The sequence below is a fragment of the Necator americanus genome, chromosome I (genome assembly GCF_031761385.1).
Source record: "Necator americanus strain Aroian chromosome I, whole genome shotgun sequence".
In the NCBI taxonomy this organism is placed as follows: domain Eukaryota; kingdom Metazoa; phylum Nematoda; class Chromadorea; order Rhabditida; family Ancylostomatidae; genus Necator; species Necator americanus.
The window spans coordinates 22986169-23005787 of NC_087371.1; the positions used below are offsets into that span (position 1 = coordinate 22986169).

The 19619-nt window shown below is 39.9% G+C and overlaps 2 protein-coding genes across 2 annotated transcripts; one reads left to right on the forward strand and one right to left on the reverse strand.

The window, feature by feature from the left end:
- Window positions 1–5721: 5721 nt before the first annotated feature.
- On the reverse strand, window positions 5722–6009 carry RB195_006567 (uncharacterized protein; the record flags this gene model as incomplete). The annotated part of the gene is made up of 1 exon (XM_064179727.1): window positions 5722–6009. The coding sequence occupies one exon, from the start codon at window positions 6007–6009 to the stop codon at window positions 5722–5724; it is 288 nt and encodes a 95-aa protein (XP_064036662.1).
- A 2211-nt stretch (window positions 6010–8220) lies between these two features.
- RB195_006568 (uncharacterized protein) lies at window positions 8221–13018 on the forward strand (the record flags this gene model as incomplete). Its single annotated transcript, XM_013452313.2, has 9 exons — window positions 8221–8325; window positions 8383–8493; window positions 9342–9512; window positions 9807–9893; window positions 10440–10558; window positions 10638–10803; window positions 11198–11365; window positions 11431–11553; window positions 12752–13018. 9 exons carry the CDS (start codon window positions 8221–8223, stop codon window positions 13016–13018), a joined length of 1317 nt encoding a protein of 438 aa, XP_013307767.2.
- Window positions 13019–19619: the final 6601 nt, after the last annotated feature.

The window sequence follows — 19619 nt, forward strand, 5'->3', positions numbered from 1 at the left end:
TTTTCAATTCTCTCTTATCATAATACCAATTTGATCCTTTTCACTTTATCGAATTCCTTATTCTACTGCTTACTGGAACGAACTCGCCGCGAGTTTCGCTGTTCAAAAAGCTTATAGCTGTTCAAAAATATTTCTTACTAGTGCTGAGTTATTCTGACTAATGCAGGTTGACAACTTCTGAAACTAGCGCTATACATCGCTAGTTTGTACGCACTTTGGACAAACTGGTAACTATTTCAGGTCAAAATAGAAACACTAATCGAATACCAACGTGGAGATTCTTTTCGGCTGCACAGTGTTTTTTTTTCCATATCCCCTCATAAAATCCATGGCTTGTTCGCTTCTCACAAAAGCTGCCATATCGGAAAGGATTTCTGTCGCGTGTCTTCCTATGCGGTGATTTTCCCCGTTAATGCGCAATCACTGTGTACACTTTTATTGTTACTCGTAACAAAACTTGCAGCAGGTCGCATTGCGCCACCTTGTGGCGGCAACAAACGCATTAGTAGCGCGGTTTGGCCTTACAAGCGGCGCATCCTGGCGAATCCAAACTTCGTACGTCTTATCTACACCTGTATCTGTCGCCAATTAACTAATTCGCATATGTGACCGCCTTTTATCTGCCATTATTCGTACTGTGTGCTCCGTGTGCTTCGCTAATGCACTTTGGGGGCGTGTCCGCCAGCGGATACGGTAGATGTGGGCGCCGCACGCGATGGGCCAACCCCTTGCGGACGACACGCGCACAACACCCCCGCACACGCTCGAGACTAAGCTGTACTGGTCAGTAACAGCTTGTTCTACTTGTTATTACCATTGCTACGTTTTTTTGTACTGATCAATCAATCATAGTCTTTAAACTCGTCCGATGATCGACACATAACATACACACATGTTACTACGTTGGCAGCGTCTTATCTGTCCTACGTTGACGTCATGTCAATTACGTCGAGTGCGAACTTTGCGTCAGCCTCACTGCCGATCTCTTGCGCTCGTTGCGTTATTCACACTTCAGATTGCGATGTTTTCTTTCCAGGAAATTGTTTCTCTTCCATACCTTATGCAGAGCTTATTTACAAAATCGTCTTTCGAATTTTTTTCCGTTTTCATGGAAGAAGATGTCTCCCTTTTCTCCCTCAGCTGGATAGCAGTACCAACAGTGGATAGTAGATCATCTCTTTCTGATAGTTACTTCTATATGGTTTTCACGTTGTGCTTACCGCTTTCTCGGACCCCGAATCGGCTGGGTCAGGGTGCCGCGCGTTTGCGTATACTACGATGATGACGCTAAACGGATTATGCAATGCGTCCTACTGGTTTCTACGAATAAATCCCACGCATCGAATAGCGCCAATTTACGACCAAATTCAACGTTCATCTTATGAAAACCAATAATCTAGAAACGATTTCCAAAGAAAATAAGCTTTGGAAAACTATCGTACTCGTATTTTTTTAAATTGTGAATCCAAACAGAAAAAAGGAAAACGTTTCTCGAAAAAATTAGAACTATTCTCAAATTCTGCTTAGCATGATTTCTTTTCTACTTGCTAATTATTTTGAGCATTTCAGACTTTAACAGAAGTATATAAAAATGTTTTTTTGGTTGTTACAATTCATGTCGAACACGGAAAAAACATTCACAAAAACGTTCCGCGATCGAACACAGATGTTTTGAGAAGAACCTTGGGTCTTTAAGTTGTAAACGTTGATTCTTTTTATTTTTAAGAAATGTCATCCATGAACTCACCTCCCGAAAAAAAGAGATTCATGTGACTTCTCGTGCCATTGGCGATGCTTTAAAATCACAATGTCTGGACCCTTTAAGAAAACTGCTTTATCGTCAGTAAATAGATGTCGTCAAACTTTTATTTTTTAATTAAATCATTTAGAACACCTATGATCCGCGAAAAACAGCGATCGATGACAATAAATGAAGAACTACAATTTTTCATCTCACCATTGTAACTGAGAGATCACTCAAAGAGTAATTCTCGAAAAAGTTGCTAAAACTCCATTTCAACGTTCAGGATCGAAGATGATCAGAGTCACTGATGATCAGTGATCATCAGTGACTCTGATGTGAAGGTCTCTAGACTCTCTACTCACCTACACGCTTATTCCCACTTCTGTAGTGGTCCTCGTCGCATGTCTACCACGACTTTTGAGATTTCCACTGGTTTTCTTGGGAAAGACGAACACATCAGCGCTGGCTCGTTTCCAGCTTCTCTCGTTTTGTTTTCTCTTTTCCCGGTCATGCTCTTTTCAGTATTTTTTTCGGATGCGATCTATAGCCGCCGTGCTCTCGGCCCTGCTTCAACAAGACGTTCGCTCCCTGGTCTCGCACGTCTCTCGACAAGATAGCCTGCAGCAGCTAACGTACGGGTATGTGTACGTGTATGTGGAAGCGACATACACACGCACATATACACGCACAAAACTAGCTGCGGAACCGGTTCGAAGACGTTGTCGTTGGCGGTGTGTGTGCGTGTGTGTGGTGGTGGGCGGCGGCAGCGTCGATCTCGACGTACGGCGACGATGTTCACGAGACGACGGTGTGTAGCAGCACAGCGCAGATCGTTGTAATGCCCTTGGAAACGATACAAAATATGGGGTGCATTTGTGGTTGTAAAACCACATCACATCGAAAACTCGTGCTACGTACGCCGCTGTGTGGATGCGCCGCTCGTCGAGAGCTGATCGCTTAGTTCAAGATTTATCAACTTCGAATATGGGCTGTACTCGCTGTTTGAGTTTATCAGGTTATGAAGGTTTGTTTCTACTCTTTTGATCGAGATTCGGAAAACTGTTGCTGATTAGTGAAAGAAGGATTTTGTCCTGGAACACCAAGTGCAATGTTAAGAACAAATTCAGGATTTTACTTGTGGGTATGTCCGGAACGAGGTTTCGGAGGGCTGCTGCAGACTGCATTCGTGCCAAAACACACATCATATTTCTGTGATTGCTCACAATACCCGAAAATCCTCAACTGCGAGAACGAAAGAATGGTGAATACATACCTCCGCAAGCCTGAAGATGTCCTGTCGGCGGAAGTTAGACGTGCAGAATTCACTTTCGACTGTATTATTAATAAGCGCAAATATGATAGGTTCACTATGTTATTAGGAAGTGCGTGCTAAAAGAACTTAGCCAAGTGTACAACAAACCTATAATTTGACTTTGCGACTTTGAGAATCGACTTTTGAAATCCTTGCTAATCTATCATCACGCTTACCTCCGCTACTTTCGCTTACCGCACAATAAACTCCACTTTCTGTCGGAGTTGAGTTTGCGAAATGATTTCAATAATAACAAAGGAGATCAGTGAGATGTTTTTCTTGAAGAGTAACGTGAAACCTTTAGGGAAGTTTTAGCTGCACATTATGATTTTCATTAGAGTCAAAATCTTCAGTTCTCTAAAACCACTTGTACTAGTAGCTCTTTTTTCATCTTTTTTTGTGAAGGAAATGATAAGAGAATCTTTCTACGCTGCGAATTCGCAATAGTTCATCATTTGAGTAAGGTGTATAAACCGTCGGAGTCTACTTACTTTCATTCACAACACTACAGATAACTTTCCATTTTGGAAGGGAAATCAACGGATGCACCGAGGCGAATCGTCGCGCGGATTCACATGTGCGAGTATGATTCAATCTCGGGAGAAAATCGAAATTTACCTTCTTTTGAACGGGTTTATCCACCTCCCCCGCGCTGCCCGGTCCCTGACATCTCGGCCGCCAGCGTTCCGCGCATCCCCCTTCCAACAATTTCCAACTATGGGAAGTTTCGGACCAAATCACAATTTCTATGAAATCTGAAACGCGTGCAGTCCGCATATTTGCTTTCCCTATTTCTGACCCCTCGGTGTTTTTCATACGGTATCGCTCCTTTTTCATTCAAATGTCGTTACTAAAAACACTTCCGCTCTCGTTTCTCCACAAGGTTTTCAAAGCCCCGTAGCACTAGTAAATCCGACCTTCTTATCAGAACAGTCTTAGCATTCATTTTTAGGCAGCTTCTTGGGAACATATTTTAGAATTCGTCTTAATTTTGCAAGAAAAACTGGCCAATGGTTGTCTATTATGATCGCGCGATCGTCTCAACTTTAAACTCCCGACATGGACAATTTTTTCACAACGGGTGAAGGTTTCCTGTCGTCGGAGTTTTTCTCGATCATAACGCCTGCGGGTCGTCGTCCAGTTCTTTCGTCGTTTTCGTTCTCGACATCGTCGTTTATGCGCGAATCATCATCTTCTTAATCATCCTTGCTAAACACATGGAACCTATGTTAAGAAAGAAACCTGTAGAAGTATTACTGTGGGTTTTACTGATGTGTTCTGTCTTATTCTCACTGTTTCAAGGATTAACATACACTTTCTCTTAGTTGTTTTTTGACATGTATAAGGAGATATACAGTCACCCCTCCCCGCCGTTAGGCCATCATTTGTTGAGAACGCCACAGTAGTATCTCTCTAGAAATACTACTATCATTCCAAAAGAGTTTTATTTTTAGAGTTCACTTCGAGTTTTTTCTAAGTTATCCTCTTTTCGCCTTTAAACAATGTGGTTTTGTCTGGCGATCCTTGGTGTTTTTGGAATATATAAATATATTTACTGTGTACTGATAGAAAAATTGATCAATTTTTTTTGTTTGGGTAAGACTCTGACTAACCTAACTTATTCGGAAAGTTTTATAACATGTCTTCGTTGAGCATATGTTACTCTTCCTGCTTTTCCTCAATATTAGCCACAATTATTTCCTCGTACATATTTTCCATCGTTCACTATCTAGTCCTTATTTCTAATACTTTATTATACGAAAACAAATCCGAGAAAATCTAAGAAATAATGGCTGAAACGAATCAACAAAGTTGTGAGTGATTGTAGCACCAGGAAATGGCTTCTGCAAATCTTTGGCGCTGATCTTTACAATTTTCTCTCAGAAAAACCACAAAAGAGTTGTTATTATCCCGGACATGAACAACGTCCTAGCTTTTTAGATTAGGAACTTTCGCGTATTCGTCGCGTTCCAATATAAGCCGCAATATACTGGTAAAACTTTGTAAAAAAACTTTTCGTACTTTATTTCTCATCGTTATAAGGTGGGCGCTTTTTGGTTTGAAACAGATCTGTTTGCACTCCCATATATTGACAAACGGGAAAGTTTCACAGTAACTACAGTAGACTTAAATACCGTTTCCAAAAATTCTTTTACTCTACCGTTGCTGATTCGTCTTTCTTCAAACATAGGAAGAGATTCAAAGAGTAGACAAAATAAGGTTTCTTCCATAGGATTTCTAGCCTCATAAGGGGAAGCGCTTTCAGGAATCAGTCACTTTGACACGTAGACCTTTTTGTACTGGAAAAACCAGAATTAGACCTCGCCTGGATTTACAGTCGGATTCTGAGGAGAGGTTCGTAGTACTATTGGTCTGTTTGTTACTTTGTTCAGATTAAAAGAGTTACCCTACACATACCACCAGAATAAAAGCAGTTCTGATTTTAACCATGTTACCAGCGAATCTAACTAGAATTCCTTAATAATACAATTCGAATTCCAAAGATTTTCGTGCACCACAAATTCCCATTTGAACGGTGCAAGTTAATTCAACCTAAGATCCACACAAAATTATGTGAATGTTCTTAGTGTCGGTTTTGTCCCTAAGGACAGCACTTAAGACTCTGTGACCCCGGGGAATCGTTGTTATTCGACTGTGACACCCCTTAGCGGAAACGTCGACGATTTCTAACATCGTAGCGAGGGCTGAGTCGTGTCGAGAGCGTGTCTCGCAACGACGAATTAATGCAGTTCTTGATAGTTATGGGAATGGCAGAAGCTGCTGCTGCGGCGGTGGTGGCGGCGGCGGTGGCTGCGGGGTACGGCGCCCGGTCGGTCTCGCGTACGTATCCAGTCACCCGCAACGATCTCGTTTCACTCTCGACGAATGCCGCAGCTAGCTGTGACCTACCAGCGGGACTTGTTTCTTCGCTCCATCCAGCAGCAGACACCATAACGCTTTTTGACCATGATTGTCTTTGCCACGCGTACTACGAGTGCTAAGTCAGGTTCTCTCTCCGCCACTCATTATTCGTCATAGTCATCGCCGAGTATTTCTTGACAATTCTCTCTTATATTGTTTTGTTTTGGAACTTACTAAAAGCACCCGTCTTGATTTGTTACAGATTTTATTTTGCCTTTTTGCGGAATCTCTTTACAGACTTTAATAATGACAGTAACAATTCGACATTTTGGCAAGTATCTTACTTTTCAAGTCAAAAACTAAAACTTTTATGTACATTTTTAAACTTTTATATTCGTGATAAATATTGTCTCTAGAAAATAAATCATCTCATTATAACATAAAAACTTCTAAGATTTGATAGTGATTCCCTCTTATTTCTTTTACCGTTTATAGTTTAGGAACCTGAAAGTAAAATAAAATTCTTTTATAAATTCTCAAGAGGAAAAATGTTTAAATTGCCCTCTTGAGCTTCTTACACCTCGAGAAGTGCGTTCTCCGTTTGACCTTCACGTTCTAAATCGAAAGTCTTTTCTTTTTAAAGTAGATGAATAGGTAAGAATTAATATAGTTTTCTCTGAAATCTTCACTTTTTATTTCCATAAATCTCAACAACGACTGGAGACAACGGTTAAGAATTTTGTTGTTGATTTCAGTGAATGTGCATACAGTTGTTAAATGTGTGTACGCAAATTTAACGGCCTATAAAATTTCAGCCATCATCTCATGCTAGTAGTCGTAATTTCGTAGCCGAACTATCCGTCTCCAGCCGTGGTTGTTTAGTGATTTTTGCGAGTTCCCTTATCGGCCGTTATCAGTGACGAGGCACGAGTTCAAGCAACTAAATGCTTGTGTTTTGAAACTACTCGCCACACTTGGCAAAGCGCAAACGACGACGACGACGAGTTTGTATGCGTGTGTGTGTGTGTGTGTCGGCGCCTAAAACGACGACGATGATGAGGACGACGACGACGATTTACACAAACCGTCAAAGTTTCATCGCTGTTCCAATGTAATGTTCATTGTGTATGTTTGTATGATGTTCTACCGTATCAATGACATTACTGTCTGGGACTTGAGATTAATGACAGCTTGCTTGAGTGGTTCGATTCATATATCGAATCCACCAAGGTGAATGTGGTGTTCTTTTCGGAAAAGTACGACCGCACTCATTTTTGTGGACCTCTATTTGGTTACCACTGACCAAATCACCGAGGTTATATAGAACTCCAAAATCTTCCTAATCTTACCCTTAATCGTACCCAAAAAAAATCTTGGTAGCACCTAAGAAGAATTATCTACTAAATTAATTAACAACTACTAACTAGTAACTAATAACCACTTATTCTAAATTCTTATTTTCTTATAATTTGGAAGTTATCTAAGTCATTCCTTTACTGTACTGTTTCGTTCCACCTACGTGTTCCGTGCTCTTATCTATATGTTCTTCTGGAGTTGCCCGACCACTACAGGTTGGACCGAGAAAAAATCCTGCGAAGGAGCAAAAACTGTTTGAATCCCTTTTTTAGGTTTCACAGTCTGCTAAAAATTTTGTCAAATATCTGCTTTAGTTCAGTGAAGCCTTCTAATAGACCATGTTCTTACTGAATTTCAGAGTTTCGAAAATCTTATTGTTTCTGTCTTGTTTTTCTGGATTCTACTGTTTCAAAGTATTAGTCCTCTGCATCTCGTCAGGCCACAATTAAGTCGTATTTGTCTGGCATTCTCGCCAGTTGTTCCGAGTTTCTTTTTGCATAAGGTATGTTGCGCATTGCCGACTGTTCCTATCTTTACCTGGTTTTTGCCGGCATTCCACCACGACGGCACGGCTTCTGCATGCTGATTCTAGTCCCGACTTCACTGCGCTCTCCACACTTTCTCGCCGCTCACTGACTAACTGAGAGAGAAAGTCCTAATTGACCCGGTTCGGGTAGCGTGCGTTGTGCGTTCATCGCAGCATCTGCTGCAATACGCACCACGGTTCACTTTCTCGAGCGACATTTCTTCCCTGTCATACACACACGCTAATTAATCGATAAGGATCAATAACACCTTGAGGGGCAGTGAGAATAAGCGAAATTAATCAGCAGCAGCAGTGATTTCCGACCCGTAGAAGCGCATGAGCGGCACATGTGTGGTTATCTGGCTCTCTTCTCGTGGCTTAATTTATTGTCGAAATTTGATAAGCGTTTTCATCTCGGAGATGAGTCCACCTCGGCTATTTTTGCAGATCACTGGGATGAGTGCTATTATGGAGAGCAAACCGTTCAAGCCAGACGATTTTATCAAACAAGAACCGTATATTAAGGTGAATTTTGGTGATGATATTTGAAAAGAAAATCTTTTGAAAAATACTCCAATACAGGAAGAGTACGGTAGTGGTGGGGGAGACATACTGTCACAGCAGATCATGCATTGTCAGCCGAACACGCAGCAGACTCTCAGTTGGGACAATCTTCCGTTTGGATCGATGAAGGTATAGTTCCGAGATTTAAAAGATTAGAAATGGTGGAAGGAAAGAGAGAAGGAAAGGAATGAAATTCCTCTAAGTAATCGTTTTCTTTTTTGTGATTGATGTTTAATAACCCGATCTTCACCTGTCCATTATAGAAACATTGAAAACTTGAAAACGTACAAAAAAAAAGAAACCAAATTCGGCAGTTCATATAATTTTTGCTGTTATAAAACAAAATTTACAGCACTTCTAGGACAATTAACAAGACAAATACATCTATTTCGTCAATTTTTCAAATTTTGTTGTAAGTAGGTGCTCATCAGGGCGTTCAGTAGATGTATTGACGTACTGTACGTAAAGGAAGAAAAAACCTCTGCAAATAATCTTGAACTTAACATTCCTTCAAAAACCTTGCCTTTGCTCACCTCAGCTCTAATTTGAGTTTAAAAAATTGTCAAAGAGGGTGAGATGAAAGTGCGGATAAATTACAGGAATTGAAATGATCGATTAACGTATGATCACATGATGGATCATCTCAAAAAATTTTGCAATCACATCCGTTTCGAATTGAATAATGGTAGTACGTTCAATCGTTGCACGAAGAAACGTCTCACATATGCTTCCCGCCTTCAGCGCTCAAATTTCAAATTCTTTCCCAGTCGGAAATTTCCTCAAAAAAAAAGCGGACAATTTTTGAAGTTCCTCACAAATACGGATGCTGCTCAGTTACCTGAATTAATTAAGAGTTAGAAGATAAAATACAGAGAATACAATGAAATGAGTGAAAAATGAGATAAAATATTGATGTGATTGTATTCGTTTTTCCCGAAATTTTCCCATCAAAACAGAATACACTAATCGTATTTTAGTACCAGGTGTCGAAACAGAGTGCAACACCGTACACTGATGCGACAAATTGTAAGAAGTCGAGTAATCACATTAAACGACCGATGAACGCATTCATGGTGTGGTCACAGTTGGAGCGACGTAAAATCTGTGAACATCAACCAGATATGCATAATGCGGAGATCAGTAAGCAGGTGAGCATCTCCGATCAGCTCTTAGCTATTTTTTAAAATTCTGTCTGTATTTTACGTGGTTAACATGAATTACTATCCTCTAAATTCTGTACTTTACTGACTTCTGACTGTGACTTGACAATAAATATATTCCATAATATATTCCATAAATGTAATATTGAGGTCGACCTTGATGTCAGTGCTCTTCTGCAATGAAAACTTGTATGTATGCTATTTCATTGAGCACAATGTCCTTGCAACTTCATTTTGATACCCTCCAGAAGTCTCCAAAATAACCTTATCCTTCCTTTACAGCTTGGCTCACGTTGGAGACAGTTGACTGAGGAGGAGAAATCACCGTTCGTTGCCGAAGCCGAACGATTGCGCTTAATGCATATGCAGGTACTGTAATCTTTTGTTCATACTCAACTTACAACAACCAATCGCGGCAGGGCTGAATCCCAGTCCCATGATATCTCCATGAATCTTGTAGAAATGAAAATTGAACATGATTTTGGCATAGATAGAACCTATCCTACCAATTTTCTATGAATTTTAGAACACTGTCTAATAAAGAGCACTTTTTTTGAAGCTGCAGTGATCACTTCTTGAATGGAATCTATGTATTTTACATTTGCACCTTTATTTTGTACTGGAATGGAAAATTGTATTTTTCTGATCCACAGGTTTTTGTTCTTTTTTCAGTATTTTTCTACAATTAACCTGATTCAACATCACACCATTTGAGTTGAAAGCAATTTTATGTTCGGTTTTTGTAATTTTTGTTGTTAAATGTTGATACATAAAGGAATACAAAGTTAAATTTATATATACATATATTTTGTAAGTAAGAAAATCCTCTCATATTCATAGTGGACTAGTTTAATATCAGTAAATTCTTCAATAAGTGCGGAAAAACTCCAAAAATTCATTTTATTTGTTTTTAAGGAGTATCCAGACTACAAATACAAGCCTCGCAAGAAGCCGAAGAAGAATCCCGATGGCACACTACAGAATCCACCTCCCACCAACGGTCCAGCATCTCCAAGGAACAAACCACTAAAACGGTACGTCAGGGTTTCTATTCGCCTACCAACAGCACTCTTCATCCGACAAATACGTAACCGTCGAAGAATTATTCTTCAGATCGTTACCGCATGTTGCATCCATTGGAATGACCATATCCGACCAACAATATCCTTTGGGAAAATCGGTTAAAATTGATCATGATGGAGTACGAACGAACGCTGGAATGATGCCGTACATGACGATGATACAGGATGACATCAAAAGTCCGCAACACGTGAAGCAGGTCAGAATATCTGTTTCTTTTCCGACACGTTCCGCTGACCGTTGTCGGGGAACGTCTCAGTCATCGATCGTTCGTCGAGAGTCGGGCTTCATCCAGTTTCTCTGGTTTGCGCAACGGTGATCTTATCGACTAAGTGTTGGAGTGCATTGATCCTATGGATCCATTCTCTTCCACCTATATGTGTAGAGAATGGAGGTGTATGGAGGAAGAATATAGAAGAGCTGAGAGCAGTATAGAGGAGTAAGAATGAGAATATATAGAAAGCTCCTGATCATAGCTGGCATGAAAATATTTCCATTTTATCGGCACCATAGGTGAAATAACAACTGCTAACGGGGTATTTCTAGTCTTTTCTCCCTGCATAAAAATTCTACAATATTTTCCATCATTCTAGGAGACTCGGCTATTCCATCCCTCCTTCCCCTCACCATCTGATTTCGGTCAAGCACCTTTAACTCCGGAATCCGGCTTCTACGAGGATTATTACGGTTCAGGAGGTCCCTACGCTAACCCTACCACAGCAAGCCCACCGAATCAACTGCTGATGCCTGTGCACAGATTGGTATGAACACTGACCTATTTCTAAATCACAGTAAGACGAACAATTTTTAAGAAAAACCTTTTCAGCCAACAATGGAATCTGGAATGATGGCACAATTTCCCGGACCACAGCACTCTACACCTCAACAACAACAACAACAGCCTTTTTTCGTGCAAACATCACCTAGTGTACATAATCCTCAAGAACAGGTGAATTTTCAATCAAATTAGCATTCTCAAACAAGTTAAATGACCAGAAATTAAGGACGTCTGGGCCCCTGGAGACTTTCGATTTCCACCCCTCCCCCCACTGAGAGAGAATTTAATTTTTTTCTATTTTTCTTGAGAATAAAAAAATCCGATCCGTCTATTAGTGGGTAAAAAAGAATACCGCAAACCAAAGTTTACTTGATAGAGAAAAAACTAGTATCTCTTGTTTCTTGAACAAGGCTTATTCAAGATTTCCTAATTCCTGGAAATATGAATGTATTCGGATTGACACTGCAGTACCTACCACAGTACGTCCACATCTTTCGTCCTCTGCTGTCTAATTTGGAAATTATGACGTCCGAAGAACTACTAAAGTAAACGTATAACTGGTACTATTTGTGTCACTAGTAGTGTTCTACTTCTTTGTTAGTTAATGCTGTGTTCTATTTGATCTTCCCACAAATCTGCACTGTTTCCCAGAAGTTATGTTCAGTTGAGTTATTTCATATTTTGGAGCCTCATACCTACAGAACGCATGACTGCACCGGTGCTCATCCCTGAGCTGACAGTTACACGTGCGTTGAGTAATAATTAGCACCATCCCTGACATGTTGCTTAATCTGCCATGTCGCATCTAACGATTACCAAATTATTATTGGGTGAATGTTAATGTTTTGAACTGTGACCTCTTAAATCCTCGCAAATAACTCCATGTTTATGGAGGGATCAAATCAACAACACCTTTTGGGGGAAAATTCTAAACTTGGCCGGTTGCGCCGTCTCACACCCAAATTCAGATAAATTCCCTCATGCACCTGACAATTCATTTTCGTAACTTCATTTCAGAAATATTTTTTTGGGCTAAAAACGTGAAAAGTGTGACCAATCCTCATCAGGTCATCTTTGCATGGAAATACCGTTGCTCAAATTTCTAGTGTCCCGAACTTGCAACGCTAATGTTTTTATTTGTGCTTTTGTTGTAGAAGCGATAATTAAAATTATCCTAAGACCTTAAAAATTCTAGTCGGATCCAGACAGTGAAAAGAATCAATCATATCATAAGTGAAAAGAACCTTGCTTTCAAGATGATTTTTGACTCCACCGTGGTTATACTCTGCCTACATCAAGTTTGCTTTGACCGGCATTTCAAGTTTCTCAACTGGAAAAAATTCGAGAATAGTTACGTCCACAGTTTCAGGACGACATGCGCTCATTATCGTCAGGATCGTCCGGTTATGGATCAGTGCAAGCGGAATGCGAGCAACCAACCTTCCCAGCTCCTGCTCCACAACCACCCGTTTCCGTATCCTCGCAGTCCGCACAGTTCGCTGCTACCGAAGCCGAACTCTTACCGTCCATCTACGATTTCAACTTCACCGCGGCTGTGAATGCTTCGAACGGATGGAGTGAGATGTGGCAGAACCATCTGGCGAACGGTCACGCGTTCGATCACATCCCAATTTAGGTCCACAGTGATTGTCAGTTTAGAAATCATCACAGTGATATGTTGTCAAACTTTGACCACCTTTTCTGTACAAAGAGCCATACATCTCGTGTTTTTTCTTTCTGTGGTTACGTTGTCGATTTTTGTGTATTCATCTATTCATCCGGTCCAACTCACGCACTCGTTTTTTGGAGCAAGAGTAACCAGAACGAGCAGTAGACAACTCAGTATTCACCCTCATTTATCGGTATTATCGTCCACCCTAGTTGGAATAGTGACATCCTCACGTATCTATGCCATTGCGATTGTTTAGCGTTACAGCAGTATTCCAGTGTAGTAGTAGCCAACCCTCGTTCACTTTCAGGTCGGCATAATGTCCAGTCTTTGTTTTTCCACCCCAAACGATCACATCATCGCCACTTTCCGTGAAAAGAACCTCATTACGATAGATTCACACTATTCGGAGTCAAGCTTTATTTCTTTTTTTTTAAACTTTTGTTTGTTCCATCCAATTGTTTTGTGCGTCTTCGTTCGATGGTTTTGTGTGTCACTCCTTAAGTTACCATCAATCATATTAATAATTACGATATCAATAGAGAAAAATTCCGATTTTTGACTAACAATTAGGAGCTTTTTTGATTCCAAGGGAATTTTTCAGCTCCGTTTATTTGGATCGTGAAATCATATCTGGAATTCATACTGATTGTGTTGAAATAATTATAGATTATAAACAGATAAATGTTTTGTTTATAATAAATAAGAATAATCTACCCTTCGGACGCAGTAAAATAACACACGTGAACGTGTATCAAATAGGCCACAGAAATGAGTTGCTGACTAAAGAAGTCAAAATTGAACAAGAGAGAGGGCCTCCATAGAGGTTAAATTGAAAGATGGATAGTTTTGCCTCAACCTAGAGGAGACTTAAGTAATACTGTCGTCAAAAAAGAGAACAATTCATGATTTTTTTCCTCTGAATATGCATCATATGTGGATATGTGGTAGATTTGTTCATGACATAATAGTATCTCCATAATATCAAACATTTATTCAGCAGTCTTTATTCACTAGAGGCATAGTTAACTTAATTTTGTTCGGAAATAAAAAAATATCTGAATGAAGAAAGAGAGTGAAAGAAACTTCTCGATTATTGGAATTGTTATGCATGAATGCAACAAATCTGGACATATTTAAGGAAGGAAAAACCAGGTCTCACGAACGTTTTTCTGAGCTTTTTATGAAGTGTAAAAAATATTTTTGATAGACTCAGTGCGACAACAAGTCTTGCAAATACATGTAGCATCACTTCAAAAAGGAATGGCTTCCCGTGATGTGTCGTCTCTTTAACGAATTTGATTTTCGCGAATTCATCACTTACCAAGTCACCCGACCTTTATCATTAGTCTTGATGACATCGAGGCCAGATATACACCATAACTCTTTTTATCGAGTACGAGTAGGGAGTGTTCAATTTTATGGTGTACTGTGTGATGGCATCGCCGCCTGTATTATTTCCCCATATGTTTATGTGCTTCACAAAAGAAACTGGTTAGTCTACGGCTCATCAATGTGTGGATAACCTTGTACCACCAACTCAAGTCCTCTGTTCCACAAAAAACGTATGATAAAGGTCTCTAGAGAATTTATAGGCGTAAGAAAGTCCGGATTTAAGAGATACCCATTTCGCCTCTACCGTTAGACGTAGGACAAAAGTGGAAGCAAAAACATGAAAAGAAAAGTGAGAAGAAGTCAATCCAGAAGCTCTCCAGTGAGGAGAAGTGGCTGTGGAATAATGGCTATGCGGAAGAGATAACTTTATTTAGCTTAATACAGCTTTATATATAACTAGTGTAAGATGCAGCGATCCTCCTATGTGCGTTTCCTTGTATTCATACATAGTTGGCGCCGAACTTGTTCAACCGAGCGAGCGCGACGCATTCGCTGCAACTTTCGATCTCCTCTGTTTCAACCATCCTATCTCAGTCGAAGGTACAGCACGGTCACCTCTTAAACATTAACAACATTAAATTTGTGCTTGAACACTAGACTTCATTAATTTTTTACACATGGATGTAGAAGTTAACCGTTGCTTCGATCCAGCATCTTTTTTTGAAAACATTTCTACTTTCACATACAAACAATCTACTTGGAAAAAAATCAATTGGATAGGGTTTCAAATGGACTGCAACAAATTCAGGATGGCGACCTAGATGATATTTTTTGGTTGCACCCAACTACTGTTCACAGTATCGAATAATCGGTACCGGTAGCGCACGCGAAATATCCACGGGCCAAGGAATGAGCTGCGAGGATCCGGACTAAAACGACTCCGCTAACTGTCGGACAGTATCTACCAGAAAGGATCCTTATATTTATACTATATATACTAACAGTTTTCTGACAAACGTCACATTCTGGCATTTTGTTGTGGTTTTGAAATTTGAGTATGATTGTCACGAAGAGGGTACTATCCTTACAGCCAGACTGTAGGGAATTGTGCCAATTTTGTTACGGTTGAAGGATGGAGGAATTGAACTTGAAGCACGACTTTCCAGTACAAGCACTTTCCACACTGGAGATGTACCACCACCCAACCCAACCTTCTCCTACCCGTGATGCAAATCAATCAAAAAATTTTAATACCGGAAACGCACACCGCGACTATGGAGACGAGAGCTCAACCTTCGCGGCGATGGCGTCCCGCAGCGAATTCTACGTGATTACGGTCAACTCGAGAGACATCTGCGCGACCGCGACGATGAACTGGAATCGGCGGCAGCCGTGAAACACAATGATGGTAGGGAAGTAAACTTTTTGCATGCCTGAGAAGTATGTGTCATAGATGTGGTGTTTCCTAAAGCATTTGATGTTCAGTGCCTAGGAACAGATCAGCTCCAATGCGTTGCAGCTCCAATGCGAAAACTGGGTCTGAGGAATAACCCGTGTTTTAAGCTGACGATTAGAAATTCCTGGAAACTATTGAACAAGAGATATCTACATGCAAATTCAATTTACTTACTTACACTAAGGATTAGCTGTGGGGTCTAACCAATATCCTGAAGAACATCGATGAACAGGTGACTGCGACAGTTAGAAATCGGCTCAAATCCACGTAATGCGACTATTTTATCGACAAACAGAGTTCTAATCAAATGGACACAACGATTTCTAGCAGCTTGCACACAACGATTTCTAGCTGCTGCTTGTTTCCTTCATCCTAGGGATTTGCAATGAAATGACTATTTCAGTTATGAGACACTGAAAAACCGCATCACTAAATGTCCACCACGCTGGAATGTCCATGTCAATAAACGTGTATTCAGACGCTAATTCTTTAGAGTTGAAAGCCCGGGAAATTCGTGAGTTCCACCCAAATTTTTAGGGATTCTCGCAAAACAAAACAAGGAGATTCTCCACGTGAAGGCGACTCTTTCTTCGCCTTCACACAGAACTACGGAGGGTTTTCAGTCTTTTTTTTTTTTGGAATCCTTCCGTCTTTAAGCATCTTTCCAATCTATGTTTCGTACATGTTTACTTATCTTTATTGCAAACATTATTATTTGCTATTTAAACATTATTATGCTACATCTTTCACCTAGATCGTTCATGTTAGAAATCAAAATCGTCGTCGCTGCTGACTCCACGCGTTCGCTTGCTATCTTCAGCGAGAATCGAGTTCCACGCACCTCATTGATCAAAATGAAGTATGCCGTCGTCGTTTCGGTAAACTTTGTAATAGAATTTGAACTCCCGCCGTTCTCGCCGTGTCGGCGGCTCGGTTTTTGGCGGCCGATACGATCGACTATCCACCGGTGTTTTTTCAAGATGGCACGCGACAAGTAACATTTTAGAGAAAAACTGGGGAACGACACGCGGAAGGGGAAGAAACGTTACACGAACCTCAAGAACGCACTATTTTATCATGGTTCCAAATTGAAATATGTGCCTGTATGAAAAGACAGGGAAATAAAGCTCACTAAAAAAAGTAAAAGGTAAATGATGCTTCATATGATCAGACTTTACAGGTAAGGCCAGAGATTCATGATATATGTGTAGAGGTAGCAATGACTTTTCAAAAAAAAAAAGAATTTTGGACGAAAAAAACGATAAATTCATGCTGTTACATTGGGTTAAGATGCAGGATTTTAAAAAAATGTGTAAAACAACTTGGCAAAAAAAAAACTTGGCGAAATTGTTGTTTTAATCGCTAGGTCAAGACATTGATTATTTAAAAACAACTTTCCACGTGAATCTTGTATCGCATAAACGACAATTTCTTGCTCACATTGCGAGGCAAAAAGAACAACTTGAATTTATTTGGAAAGTTTAAGAAGCTTTGGTGTTTTTGAAAATGGAGCCAATATTGGATTGGTATTCGACTCGTAAGAAAGAAGAGCGGTGATTTCTTGTAACTGGTATCGACGGACGACTAGCAATTGATTAAGTAAATTCTAACATTTTTCCTTTATTTTTTCACGTGACTAGCATCTTTTTTGCACGGCTTTAAATAAATAAATAAATAAATAAATAAATAACTGTCATGTTTGTGTTGGTTTTTCAGAACACAGTCTTAATCAGCTTGAATATAATAAATTATCTATATTGGTAAAGAAACGGAAAAATATAATTTGACGGACATCAACGGATGCGATGTGTTTACCTGCATAATTATATCACACAGAATATCTAGCTGTTTTAGCATTAGAAGAAGAATAGTTGGTTCTTGTTTATGTAAAGGGTAATTTTATTTAAGTCCAAAAATTTCGACGGAGTTGAAGCATTAGTCCATGGTAATTTTGAGCGTCCGAGCCCTACTATCATGTACTTCCATGGAACTCGAACTCTGCGAAACATAGAATATAGGAATTTTTGCAAGGGATACTTACTGTATGGTCAGAAATTGCAAATCAATAACGGCTTTTTGCAGATTATGGTAAGCAGAATGCAAGGTGTGTATCCTACGACGTATCCTGTATATCCTCATACCTGATAACTTTTCTCATTTTGCAGGTTTTCTTGATCATCTGAGAATAAAAAGGATAAAATCGTTGGCGTATCAATCCACTCCGGATGCGCCAACGCGTTTTACTGGAATTCGTAATCGTTGAGGTTTTGGAACGCGTTTTGGCCTATACAATGACTTGCGGGGGCCAGCCGATCATCAAGTCAGTGTTTTTATCCTCCCAGACAAGTCTCGTACCAATTTATCGACCCCGCAGGGATGAAAGGCTTGGTGAGCACTAGGGCGGATTCGAACCCTCGACCGTGTGGCTACAACGGACCCCTAACCGACTGCGCCACACCCCTCTTCTTAGACGGCTAATGTTCTTGCAACTAAAATATTACTTCAGATTTACTTCTTATTTTACGCTGTCCTTTTTTATAGTCTTCTTCTCGTCGGAGTCGAAATTTCGAATCAAACAACGACCTGTGAAAACCTCTATGGATGTATAGGGACATCCACGATTTCAAAAAGAAATCCAAAACTTCTAGAAAAAGAAACCAGAAAAACCATCCTATTGTTATGACTGGTACTAGTATGTAGTAGGTAAGGTAATCAACAGCGGTTTCACGATGCATCTTTTCTTCCCCATCCACGTTAGAAAAATACTGAGATGTCGTGGACGCTTTCCAAACACGTCGTGAAGAAGATTTAGTCATTTTTGCACTAACTGAAGAGTGGTTGGTTTTTATTTATGGAGAAGTTTCACAAGGTACATACTTCGCTTTGACTGGTGATCGGAGATATCCTCAAATTTAGACATCCCACCCAAATCCAGAATATTTTAATATTAACTTTTTCTTACTTTCTTAACTGTTAACTTCTTACTTTCTTAACTGCTAACTTTAACGGAGGAAAAAATCAACACAAAGTAGCATTGCCGAATTTAATTTGAATTCTAAAAAAAAAGTCCTAAAGGACACCCATTCCAAACTAAGCAATTATGTAGAATGAAATTCATTTTGGTTCAAGTGGTGAACCCACCTGAACGAATACAATGTGAAAAAGATTGCAACTGAAGTCTAAGAATGACCTCCCTTACTTTCCCATACTACAAAATAAAGTGGACGAGGGGAATTTTTCAAACAATTCGCCAAATATATTAAACACCATTTCTTTCTCTCAATTTCCTCTTCTGCTCCTGAAGGGTTTGGATTTGAGAAAGTAAGTTCTCGGCTTGAATTAAATTAATTATCAACCATTAATAGTACTCCCATAGCAAAGAACTTCTCTTGCTCTTTGATCTACTAGGCAGTGTGTGTAGCGGGAGTTTCTTCGCACTCGTGTATTTCGCGCTACGTCAACTGTGCCAAATGATTTCCACAAGGTCGGTCGCAGGTGCGCGCGCGCGGATTTTGAAATAGGTGACGTGCGACGGAATCGTGTTGACATGTTGTTATTTAGATGACAATTGACACCGTAATTGCGTCTGAAGATCCATATCAGACGAAGAAAAAAACCTGTTCTAAGAAAATGTCAATTCTCGGGTTTGGAAGCGTGAATTAATTGTGGATCCCATTTCGATGGCAAGTTTTTGCGGTTAAAAAAACATTAATTGGGATCTTACCTTTAAATGATGGTGGAACTACCTTTCAACTCGTGGTTTCATTTAACCCAAGG